Genomic DNA, 13,663 nt, shown 5'->3' with positions numbered 1-13,663 from the left:
CGTCGATAGGAGAGGTTCTAAAAGAACCAAGACAAAGTCTTAGGCCTTGGTGATGGACAGAATCAAAGAAGATGAATGCATGTGCTCATGAAGGTGCTACACACTTTGACCACATTGAGTGTTCTGTGGCAGCAGGTGACACCCACTTCATTCTGTGTGTAATTTATCGCCCTCCAGGGTAAATGGCCTTAGAAAAAGCACATTCTTGGTAGAGTGGGCGGAATATCTTAATCTGTTGAATCTTATTCCCCAGGAAATAATTACTGGAGACTTAAACATTCACTTGGATGACATTTCCAATTCTGATACAAAGCAGTTCCACAGTCTAATGGACGCTCATGGTCTTGAACAGCATATTACCGGACCCACACATATAGCCACACACTAGATGTGTTGATTACCAGACACAACAGTCCTATTCTACTGTTGTAGTTTATCCTGGATTCTGTGGCAAAAATGGTAATTCAGCTCGAGATCATTTTGCAGTAACCTGTGATCTCCGCTGTGTCAAACCTCGACTATTGAGAGAGTCATGTACTTTCCGTAGATACAGAGCTATATCCATCCAGGAGTTTCTCATAGATGTGGAATCCAGTGAATCCCTACAGCTCACAAACGGTTCTCTGGATGAACTTCGGAGTGCCTACAACAACGGTTTTCAAACTCTGATTGATAAACATGCTCCTGCACTGACCAAGGCCATAACACTGAGGCCAAACTCTCCATCGTATAGTGACGAGCTCCGTGAACTAAACCACCAAAGACGTAAAGCAGAGAGACCCTGGCAGAGGTCTAAGCTTGTTGTACACCATCAGTAGTTTAGGGGTATGTGTCAGTCATGTCACAAGCTACTTGTAAAGACCAAGAGTGAGTACTTTTGCAATAAGATCATCGAATGTGGCTCTTTTCAAAATTCAACAAAACGTTGATGAGACACACAGGCGAAGTTATCCTGCCTAGTCGCTCATCTGACAAGATTTCAGTTCAAGGGCTTTTATACTGACAAAGTTTAAACTATCAGGAACGGTACTCAGTCTGATTTTTTCAATCGTTCTACTTTGAGTGCCGATGCAGAATTCCAAGGGAAATGTTTTCTTTTCTAATTTTTCACCTACTACAGAATCAGAAATTCAAAATATCGTCATGAAAGCTCCCTCCAAGTCATGTGATTTGGACCCAGTTCCAACTCACTTACTGAAGCTATGCTTGGACAAGGTGCTGCCATCGTCAGCATGTCCCTCCAGGAGTAACGCGTCCCACAGCATTTCAAGCAAGCCTTGGTGAGACCACTGCTAAAGAAAGCTGGCCTGGACAAGGAGGTGTTGAAGCACTACATACCTGTCTCCAATTTGTGCCTTATCTCCAAAATCTTAGAGACGGTTGTGTTTTCTCGCCTAAGTCAACATCTTCAAGTCAATAACCTCCGGGACAAATTTCTGTCTGCCTACAGATCTAGTCACTCAACGGAAACTGCCCTCCTGCGTGTGCATCATGACCTCATCAAAGCTCTAGACAACAAAACTGCAGTTGCAATGGTGTTGATTCATCAGTCAGCAGCATTCGATCTAATAGATCACGGCATACTATTACAAAGACTACAGTACAGCTATGGTGTGACCGGAGAAGAATTACCATGGGTTCAGTCCTATATGTTAAACAGAACACAGAGTGTGGCAATAAGATTTACAGTGTCTAAGGGCTCCGTTTTGGGGCCTATTCTGTACTGTCTATATTCAAAGCCGATGAGCAACGTTTGTCAACAACTTGAGATTGAAGTTTTGCTACTGTAGCAGAACTTTCTGGAAGATCAGATCTCTTTACCAGTTTTTTGCCTAAGAAAAAGAGATATTTTCAGTCAATTTTATTTTGTTTATCTCCATTTGCTCTTTCCAAAGAGGACACTGTTCAGAAAATGATGAATGGTCGCCTGAGCAGTTGGTGCATTTTTAAAAATCACTTGTACAGTCTTCTGTTGTCTGTGTTTTCTCACCACAGTGAGCACACACAACAGACAATGTGCAGGTAGTCTCCATATTTCTGGCATTTAAAACACCTGAGCGGGTTGGGAATGTAGGTTTCAACTCGGATGGTACAGTAGCCTGCCTTCACTGATTTGGGTGCATTTGGACATGAAAAAGTAAACAGATCCGTATTGGTTTTGATGTTTTCATTGTTTTTCCGAGTTGAAAAGCTCTTGACATATAGCACACCTTGATCCTTCATTTCTGATACTATATCAAGGTCCGACATATCATCAAACAATCGATCACGATCTCTGACAATGCCTTTGCTTGTGTTCAAGGTTTTGTGTGCCGAGACCGTGACCGGAATGCCCTCAAAAGACTTAATGTTCATCAAGTTGATTGATTGTTGTCTTTTCCCGCACTCAACTAGCAGCGCACCCGAACGTAAGCGTCTAATGTTTTTGACATCCACGGCAATATGGGGTTCAGCTTTAACGGTGTCTTGTCAATAGTCTCAATCACAAGGAAACGAGGCCAATACTCAATCGATGCAAACGGTCTGTGGTCAGTATCAACTGGACGTTTTGGGTTTTTTGAGTGGAATTTCATAAGCCATGGTTAGTGTAATATGGTTCATCATCCAAGCTCCCCACCCACTACGGAGTATCACAAGAACAATGCTAAAAGCAAGTTGGTCTCCAATTTGCAGCACCAAGGATACCCGGATGATATACTCCAGCAGAATGATTATAAATTATTGATACACGAGTTGGCCCATGAGCCACCGCCTTGTGGGCATAAATCTCTAGGCAAAGTTCAGAAAAGCACGATGAACAAATAGGCCAAGACCGAAGTTAAAAGTCTAAATAAAATTTGCGCACACACACACACACACACACACACACACACACACACACACACACACACACACACACATATATATATATATATATATATTCCATGCACATGCACAGGGCTTGGCATGATCCCGATTGGTTGAACGGGGCTCATTCAACCACCTGTCTAGGCGAAGTCAGGGCCATAGTGGTGTATATTCACAATTAAGAAAGTCTTGCTTTTCTTCTCACTTCTGAATGATACGCAAATTGAGCACAATGTTCATGCATGACAAAGGTTTTCATACATTGATGTGGAGTTTTCTTCAACAGATCTGCCTTAGATACAGTGTACAACCTCTCCTATACGCTCTTCTATTCTTTTGGCCTCACACTCGTTGTTCTTGTTGGGATATGCGCAAGCTGGATAACAGGTAGGTTACTGCATTTTAAATGCAAATTATACATTTGGATGGAAGTAAACGAAAAGAGAGGCAACCTTTTAAAACATGGGATGGATGTATCTTGTGATTTGGCATATCTCCGCACATTAAAAAAATATCAAACTACAAATGTTCAATATTCGATTTCAAATTTAAACCGTGGAAGATTGAAGATATCATCACATGTCTTCCTTATCGTGATGTCGATTTTCACGTCCTCGTAGTCAGAGTTGTCTACTGTGAACATCTGCAGGTGGAAACAAGACCCCTGTCCACCCCGAATGTTTCATCCACCTGGGCGATATCCAATGCTTACCTGCCAGACTCCGACGGTGTTTGTCTGGAAGTGGTCCGGACAATAGTTTCACGTTGGTGGGTTTGGAGAATACAATTATTTACTGTGAAAATAATTCGAACCAAAATAGTGTTTCCGTCAGTGTTCTAGCTAACTAACAAATGCAGTGAATCGAAATAAGCTTTAATAGTCACTGAAGGATTGTAAGACACAGTGAAGGCAAACGGGTTATTGAAATTCGAATGTGTCAATAGTTAGGAAGAATAATGCAATTTTAGGCGAAGGCGGCATCCAGTACGTCGATAACCTTCGGGTGCTGTGTTTAGTCACCTCTCCCCTTTTGCCTGTGGGTCTGAATCTCTGGTGTGATTTACAAAAACAAAGAAAAAGGATTTGAACTTAAGCTTTAAGTATATCAATTACGAATCGAGGTAGCACAAGATGAGGTATACATCCGTGCTGGTAATAACGGAATACAGTTTTAAATACGGACGATATGTCTATTTCAGAATGTCTTTGAGAAAACTGTGCTCCTTTCTGTTTTTGTAGTTATCCTGAATGTCTCTCAGAAAAGCATACGTCCATGCAATTACATCAGTTTGTCATACTTAAGGTTACTCGTTGCTTACTGTTTTTTCAGATACCATCAGCACGTACTGGACTTCCGAAACTAAACGATGAAGGGCCGCCAGCATCAGTGTCATAGACAGGGAAATATCAGGGAAATAGACACACAACATAAATTTTCAATGTACTGCTGCTACTCAGTATAGGTTTAGTTGAATTGCTTTGCTGTAGTGTGACAGGGTGTTACCTGTACGATACCTGGTCCTATAGGTATTTCAAACCCATGATACATCACTGTCATTGATATCATTGTAATACGCCTGGCACCATCACTCGTGTTATGAGCGGTCTTCGTAGACCTTTGTTGTGGAGGTGCGAGGGGTCTAATGATTAATGTCCATACGGCTACTATTCAGTTTATCAGTAATTTAAGTTTAAAGGTAGTTCTTTCCAGGTGCTATCTGTTACTTTTATTCAGTCTGTTTTACTGTTTACTGTTGCATTTTCAGCAATTTATTACATACTGTATAATATGCAGATTTGGTCGCAATTAAACGAAACGTGGTTTGAATATGGCATGGACTGAATCAGGTGAGGCTGATCTGCAGATCCGTCACCAATAACGTGGACAACGGATTGACATGCGACGTCATGTACGAGCTTCCGCATTCATGCATCCCAGCATCTATCATTGTTCCATAGAGAAGTCTTTCCAAACAAATGTTTTTCATAAATATATATTTTGAACAGTGCTTGAAGTTGCAACAGTAACAAAAGAGTGTGGATTGAGACGTTGATAGAGAACATCTGGGCTTCACTTGGGATTTAGTTCTCTCTAGATTTTCTTCACTACCGTTTTAATCGCATAATGAACAGTTTTGAGATTGGTTACTTCGTATAGGTTGGCAAGTACATTCATGTCCTTGACGTGAAAACGCTATCTATAGTGATTCGAATTCACCTTCAGTTCTTTAGGTCGGCTCTCTAGGAAAATATGTTCCGTTTGTCAGTTATATCCCAAAACAGAAACACATCTGTTGATCAATAATGATAGTGACGTGTCGTGTCACATGTCAACAGAGACACTATGACATTGTGTATCCGTGCAGCACATGCAGGTCAGGGAGATCTGACTGTCAAACATCGCTGTTTCGGAAATCAGACACTCCGCCAGACTGGCGTTTGGAATTTAATCCAGTGTAACAGAACCCAGCAACCGCGTAATTGGAAATAATCATTATAATGTGCCGCTGCAAGGTATTTAAATTGCATGAGTGTCAGAGTGTCTTTTGTAAATGCAGCTACACTGTCTCTCGACATATCAGTGATCATTGTAAGTACCGCTACGCGATATAATCCCTTACATTGCTTGTGTTTAGTTACACTGGTTGTTGTAAGTGACAGTGTGATGCAATGTGTAGCGGTGTTCCAAGTGTAATAATTGTATCTGTGTTATGGCCTTTTCTTACATTTGGAGTTGACGAATCTTCATGATTTATGTTGTGGTATATATAAGAGACTATACGTGACACAAGAACCAGCAACTGTGTGTAGATAACCCTTACAGTGGATACTCCGCCTATGTTGGCGTCATTGTTGCAGCATGGTGAAAACTACCATATCTACCGCTATCCTGCAATCAGTGCTGTTGTTTCTCGAATGGTACTGTAACTGTAATACCTTTATAGACTAAGTGATTTATAGTAGTTATTCATAGTAGCATGAGAATTTGGTCACTTATAGAATACAGCTGTTATTATATCACATTGACCTGTTTTAAATACCAAACGAATGGCCTAATAGTCACTAGAACGCTGTTTCAAACGTTCGACAATTTCTGCGTGGGGCTCTCACATACAACATTTGTTGTTACAGACACTTGACTTTATCACGAAGCAATATCTACTACATTTTGTTTAAACTAGGGTAAGTCTTTCCTGCAGTATTTTATGAATCAGGCATAATTAAAATGCCAGATGTTGTCTTCGTATTGCGCGTTTCTGTGCTGAGGCTCCATTTATGATAATATGCAATGTATATGTCGGATTTTATTACATATCACACTTTGTTTTTAGTATGATGATTTACCTTTAGGTGCTGGTAATCTATAGCCTATTTTTATTTGTGTCTTGTTCCTGCTACTTTTATCTTCTCTATGATACTGTAGCATATTTATTGTTATTCGTCAGCAGGATTTTTAATTTACACACTTGTTGGTGATAACTAAATGTTATCGTCACGGTGTGGCTGAAATACCCTCAATATGACGATACATATTAACTATCATTCACTCACAACATGTTTTCAGTATATACTTATGTATAAATCCGGAGTAAAACAAGTATCTGAAACAAATAAAAAATATTTAGGAAATGATGACATCACAATCGATGACTCAGGAATTATGATCAGGGACGCATTGTAAACTGTGGCATCGTTGTGCTAAAAACATAATTAGACAAATATCTACTGGTCACTACAACTGTAGTGGAATCATGTTGCGAACCAGAATATGTAGTGTTTCGTGTGTGGTTTTCACTGTTGTTGTTCTGCTGAAACAGGCTTGTTTTTGGCCTGTTTATGCCTAGAACTATTGCGGGGAATTAACTCGGGGATCTCTACACCTTCAAAAACAAACAGAGAGGGATCTCAGGCAAAGCAGGAAATCTTTAATATTCTTTAGACAATCAATAAATCAGTAAACCAGTCAATCAATCAGTAAACAGAACAATCAATGAATCAGGTCAATCAGTTGCGGATATTCGAGAATAACCAGGTAAGACAAGTAATCAACATCATAGTTGTTCTGACGCAATACCTATAAATGACTAATTAAAATTCACTGACGAACCGAAAGGATTAGTCATTAACTTTTACTTCAAGAATAAAGGTAACGCGAATAATTGCTTGAATAATGAAAACTATTTCAACTTTATCATTGTCAAATATTAGAGTAAGTACAGTAAATGGAGATCAATAGTATGTATATACTTCAACGTGATAATATATTTGAAACATTCGCAGTTTTGATTTCTAAAAGAAACGATAACTGGTAAACATGGAAATAACTGACGAAGCACTTCAACTTAAGTTTACAGTTGCCATGGTGACGATGAGGCTGAGCCTCATGATTTACATACTGCACAGACGCCTGTGTGCGCCTGACCGTGACGGCTTAATGATCACAATAATATATGTGTTATAACGAAAAGTGGATTCTCTCTGATTATGTCATACTGAGACTGATATTAAAGAAAAATGCCTGTACATTTAGAACTATTCTAGACTACTACTACATCGCCGCAGCGTCATGATAATGTGTGCACATTACATGAACATATATTTATAAGACGTTGCCAGAATGTGCGCGTTTAGCTAGATGAGTTTACATAAAGTATTATTGTATTCTAGAACATATGCAGTCACAAACTGGATATCTTGAACATAAATATATATGAGTTTCTGGCGATAACATGGCATAGAAAAATCGTCCATATAACATACATGGCAAATAGTGTACCTAACAAGGATATATCTGTAACAATTGGGACTGCTTCAATAACGTTGTACACGTTGAATGTGTGTAAACTATTTTAGCATCCACGACCCCGTACAAGAATAAACTATTGTAACGTAAAAACACTACAATACATCAACCTTTTATACCAAACTGTATATGTTGAGTACTGTATTTGACGACACAATTCAAATGAAATATCCCGACAAACTAGGGAGTTGGAACGGCATTTTACGAATCTTGACTAAATGTAACTTACATTCAATGTTCAAGCAGAGTACCAGAGTTATAGACAGAGTCTTACAAAAATGACAAAGTAAAATCGACTTACCTTCAAAAACAAACAGAGAGGGATCTCAGGCAAAGCAGGAATTATTTGTGCAACCATCCTGTATATATACCCGAGTCCTCCTGTCCGAAGTTGAAAGCAAGACCATACGCACAAGTTTAATTGTTAGTTTCGACAACAGAATATGTGACATGCTGGTTACTTAAAGCCCGTTTTGGAGGAGAGATGCTTAGCGCTGAATACCGAAATAGTGAAAGTTAGATAATTAAAGATTATCAATGCCGCTTTAATGTCACAGTTTGTGCTGGTTCCTTTGATAGATTATATTTGACTTGGTCAGCTGTGGCTGCGCTATCAGGCTCCCTGCGTTGCCAAAGCCCTGTGTTACGATTAATATGCAAAATGACCTAACATTTAATTGCATGTAGTGTCGCCTGACCGGTTGTGATTGTATGTAGAATCGCTTGACCAGTTGGGACAGCTTGTATCCTGAGGTAATAAGTGATAATATGCCAGCTGCTAGGCGCAAGTAGAGTTTGTTAGTGTAAAATAAAGTCAAATATACATTGTAGAATGAATTTCGAACTTTAATATAAAACTGGAAGTAAACTATGACAATTTTGACCCTGTTATACTACTGATAATGTCGCCACATTCGATCAAACCATTGAACAACCTAATCTTAGAGCAGTAATGCTGGCTGACGCCATAGGCATCTATACATAGCAGAGTTTAATTTCTGTCCAGAAAGCGAGAAAGTGTCACAGACTATTGTCATGGCTCTCTGCTAAGGATGACAACATGTAAAATGTAATTCGAAAACTCATGGGTGAGAATGTTTTCTCATGCTCAAAACGCACGTAATAAAGGTTGAATAGGATTGAAACATTTCAGTAAGTATGATGACAAACACTTTCACCCATTTTTAACTTTAATTTTGTAATACTTCTTAAATCATAGCGTTATTAGAAACCATTTTGCTTACGAGCGAAAATAGTTTGACCAATCTTCGAGAATATTTTCTCTCGATAAAATATTTATTATGTTGCAAATGTATGAAAGATGCGTGTACATGTATCATGACACAAAATTCAACTCAGATCAATGATTTGGAACATAGCAGGCATAATATGCTCATGTTCATTTCATCTCATGAGGTTCTGGTGTGAATTGCGAATCTACAACTCTCTCTCTCTGTCTCTCTCTCTCTCTCTCTCTCACACACACTCTAAAACTCTACAACTCTTACATGTTCTAAAACTTTTGCCTTAGCAGAGGAATGAAGTGACTGAATGACCTAGTTTATCTTCAGCTTCTATGCTTAACGCAGGTATAACATAAATATTGTTCAGGTAAGTTAATCAACAAGGGAAATACCCGTTAGTTAAGTTTCCATCCATAGGACATGTTTGGGTCCGAGTAACTGCCGATGTATTCTTTTCATTCTGGCCCAGTAATTGTTGGTACTGTGACGGTTCAGAATTTACCATGATAAACTATGTAAGAAATCCCCTTGTAAACCTGCAAAACAGAACAAGGACAAGTCGTAAACGTTAAAATTATGTATTATTATGCAACGAGAGCAAGGTATACAAAGCCATAAGTCAATATAACAATGCTGATTACAAATACGATTCAAGAGAGACAAAATCTAAGTCAATGGGTGACAAAATACAATATAGCAAACTCACCAAAGTCTTGGTGTGAGAGAGAACAGCTATGGCAGAATGTAAACACAGCGATCGGTGCGACAGCAGATAATGTAGGTTCAGGCGTTGACGGGATTTGATGATCAAGCGTTGGCAGTGACTCCAACAAATATATAAATATACAGAAAATACACACTCGTAACAGTACACACTATTTCTATGAGCTAAGAGCGTATATATCATTCACCATTTAATTCAAACAACAAGTTGCAGTGGCTGGAAATAGCAAAGTGAGTGAGTTAAGAGTCACATCGGCAGTACTTCAGCAATATCGTGAAGTAATTATCTATCGAGGCGATGGACATTCCCCCAATATATAGAAACCTGGACACTCACGATCACGTTGTATGTTTGAGATTCAAGTTTGTCAAAACTTTTGACAGTAGATTCAATGTGACATGTGGTTCCTGGTAGATGTTACTTCCCTATTCAGTCTGGGCAGTCAAGGTCAAGGGAGGGACAACAATAGGTGAGATCATTCCAGTGACGGAATCTTCATATTTTTCATGCCGATTGAACCTTTCTGGCAGAGGAAGGCCACTTCTTCAATCACTGTTATGGTGATGTCACGTTTTATGTTGGAAAAGATATGTCTCACCATGCTGGTTATATTCCTGGTGGAGTAAGTCACATTCAGACTAAAGCTCAGATCGGTGTGAGAACAGATAATTGTCAAGTGCAAAGTTACACGGTTTGAAGTCAAACGGTTAGATGAAAAGGGCTATGTTAATTCAGCAAGATAGAGTAATTGCTAGTGAGTGATAGGTGAAAAGGAATATAATTGTACTGACCTATTCAATTTATCTAATATTATCTTTTTGAGGATACATTTTACATATATCCCAAGACCATAACTAATTTGTGTATCTGTGTAAACATCTGTTCGTCAGTGCATGACAGAAACAATGCTGATCACTCCTTCATTGCTGTAATGGTTCTTTACGAATCTTTCCGAAAAGGAAGTGATCGTTGAAAATCTGGTTCTAATAACAGTAGAAGAGGTTTCAATGGCGTCTCATCAAAGTGTAAGTCATTATTTTGATACCTTGTAAAATCACTGACTTGGTTGCATTTACCACAGCAACAGACGGGTGAACGAGATTATGAAAGATGTTACAGAAAGAAGATGTTACACGCTGGTAACCCAGATCATGCCTGTCTGGCAATCAACAGTGTTAATGGATGGTAACTACTATAGCATATATACAAAACTACAGCAGCTGACATAACACAAGCTTTGCATCCAGAACAAAATATTCTGTTCATGTGTCATATTGACTGGTGTTGAAATTGTCCTACAAAACCGGATTAATGTTTTGTGACCAGGTTCTCCCTAGTTATGGCGTTATTGTTCTGATGGTACATGTTCAGGCACTGTGCTCAAACCGCTGACAGCAGTAACACTGTAGTGGTATTGAGGTGTCCACACGAATATTACTGCCACCAACTTTGATAGTTGTTTGTGGAACCGGCACCCGTGGCGAGCCACCACCTCCTCGTGGTGGGTGCTGGGTAACACCAAGAGCTCGCTAACACCCCCGTAGTGGACCCGGGGGGATATTTGGTCCACCAACTTGTTTGCCGTGGGTTGCGGCCCTATGTCGGCGGAGGAGGGGACCCTGGCAATAGGGGCCTGCAATCGTGTTCCTGTTGCTCAACACACCACTTTGGCCCTGACTTCGCCTAGACGGGTGGTCGAATGATCGTTCGACCAATCGGCTGGCCATGCCAAGCCCTGTGCGTGGACTATGTAACTGCACAAATTTGATTTTATATTGTAGATATTATAGATCGATTAATTTTCTATTAATCTTCTGCTGGAGTATACCATTTCAGTATCCTTGGTGCTGCCAGTCGGAGACCCACTGGTGTATAGCATTGTCCATGTGTTACTCGGTGGAGGGTGGGGAGCTGGGATGTTGAAATTTCTATTATTAACCATGGCTCAACCCAAAAAACATAAACGAGCACTAGATGGGTGTTTGTCCTCTGATGAGGAAAATATCACAAACAAATATCCAGATACATGGAGTAGATTCTTGGTTGTATCTTCGACTGATGGTGAACCACTCAAGCTAAATCTGTTTGCCACATCAAAAGCAATTTATAGACTTATTGGTGATGTCCAAGCTAATAGAAAAATTAGATCAGGGTTTCTCCTCATAGAGTGTAAAACAGCAAAACAATCAGGTACCCTCATAGCCACAAAACAGCTTGCAAATACTGAAGTTTCAGTTTCTCCTCACAAGTCTTTGAACAGTAGCAAAGGCATCTTGAGGGACAGAGACCGCTGGCTTGCCCACATGAGTGAAAAGGAAATTGTTACTTAACTGCAAAACCAAGGAGTCACTCATGTTAAAAGAATCACGTTTAAGAAAAATGGAGAAACTTTGAATGCAAAATCATACTTAATTTCTTTTTCTCAACCCCAACACCCAAAGTACATAAAAGCTGGATATTGTAACATCGAAGTGGGACAGTATATTCCAAACCCACTTCGTTGTTACAAGTGTCAAAAGTTTGGTCACGGTGCCCAATCCTGCAGAAATCGTGCAACATGCTATAGATGTGATAAAGATGATCATGAAGGTTCTGACTGTTTGTCGTCTCCAAAATGTGTCAATTGTCTTGGAGATCATATATCTTCGTCAAAGTCATGCCATGTCTGGAAACGTGAATATGAAATTGTCAAAATCCAAATCCAAAAGAATGTCACATCTCATGAGGCAAAACGTTTAGTTAATGACGCCTCCCGCAGTCATCAGGTCTACCATATTGCTGTTGCTCGCCCCAATACTAAGTCTGTTCTGTCAGTTGCATGTCAGACAGATATCACCTGGGTTGAAGCTGACAAACACACTTTAATTGCATCAGATTCTACTGTTGATAAACACCATGTAACATCAGCTTGCCAGACTGAATCACAAACAATATCTCCTGTTGTGAAAAATCCTTATCAAAAAGTAGATTACAGACAAAAAACTAATCGAGTACAAAAGGGATCACGTGACCCTGTACAAATCTATAACAAGTTTCAACTTTTAGAAGACATGGACGTCTCTCCTCATCCCCGTGCGCGAAATAGAAGCAGTTCGCCTCGGAAGGGGAAAAGTCGGTCCCCAGTACTACCACCTGCTATAAAATGAACAATAACTTTTTAATCCAATGGAATTGCAGAGGACTTAGGACCAATTTTGATGAAGTACAATTACTAGCACATGATTTTAAACCATCAGCATTTAGTTTTCAACAAACGTACCTGAAACAAAATGTTCGAATTGCGTAAATACCATTCTTATTATTCTTTTTCACCCCCTGGTGACAAAGCCACAGGTGGGGCTTCCGTATTGGTGAGACATGGTATAATTCATAGCCCTGTTCCTCTTAAAACCAATCGTCAGGCTGTTGCTGTTCGTCTTACTTTACATATAACCCTTACTCTTTGTTCCTTCTATATCTCCCCTTCTTCCATTGTCCATCAGAATGATCTTCAAGATTTGTATGACCAATTACCAAAACCCTGTATCATAATGGGTGATCTCAATGGTCATAACCCATTATGGGGAAGTCTTGATACCAACAGTAATGGGAAAGTTCTTGAAGAGTTTATATCTGATAATAATTTATGTATACTCAATGGTGGCTCTGACACATATTTACATCCCGCCACGGGAACATATTCTTCCATAGACCTGTCACTCACTGATTCAAACGTTTATAATGAGTTTGAATGGTCAGTCCATAATGGTCTTTGTGGTAGTGACCATTTTCCAACAGTACATACAGCAATTAACCCTTCCGCTGATCCGCCTGTAACAAGATAGAATTTTTCAAAGGCCAATTGGCCATTATTTCAGGCCACTTGCCTTAAGGAACTTAAACCAGACCTTTTCATGGATGTACCTGATCCAATTAAAATGTTCTCGGACAAACTGAAACATATAGCTGATGAAACTATTCCTAAGTCCTCTGTAAATCCGCACATCCGTAAACCATGGTTTAATGATGAATGCAAACAGGCTAGGAAAAAGAGGAAGAAAGCA

At 39.5% G+C, this 13,663-nt stretch overlaps 1 protein-coding gene across 1 annotated transcript in view; it reads left to right on the top strand.

Moving 5' to 3' along the window:
• Positions 1-13,663, top strand: part of LOC137292115 (sodium-coupled monocarboxylate transporter 1-like) — a 42,216-nt gene that overhangs the window by 19,202 nt on the left and 9,351 nt on the right. Inside the window, exons 14-15 of the mRNA XM_067823656.1 lie at positions 3,134-3,234; positions 3,497-3,615. Of these exons, the coding sequence (XP_067679757.1) occupies positions 3,134-3,234; positions 3,497-3,615 (220 nt within the window). The remainder of the gene's footprint in view (positions 1-3,133; positions 3,235-3,496; positions 3,616-13,663) is intronic.

Source organism: Haliotis asinina, chromosome 7, assembly GCF_037392515.1.
Source record: "Haliotis asinina isolate JCU_RB_2024 chromosome 7, JCU_Hal_asi_v2, whole genome shotgun sequence".
NCBI lineage: Eukaryota > Metazoa > Mollusca > Gastropoda > Lepetellida > Haliotidae > Haliotis > Haliotis asinina.
The sequence above is the reverse complement of the archived record's forward strand: the minus strand, read 5'-3'. Positions and strand labels throughout refer to the sequence as shown.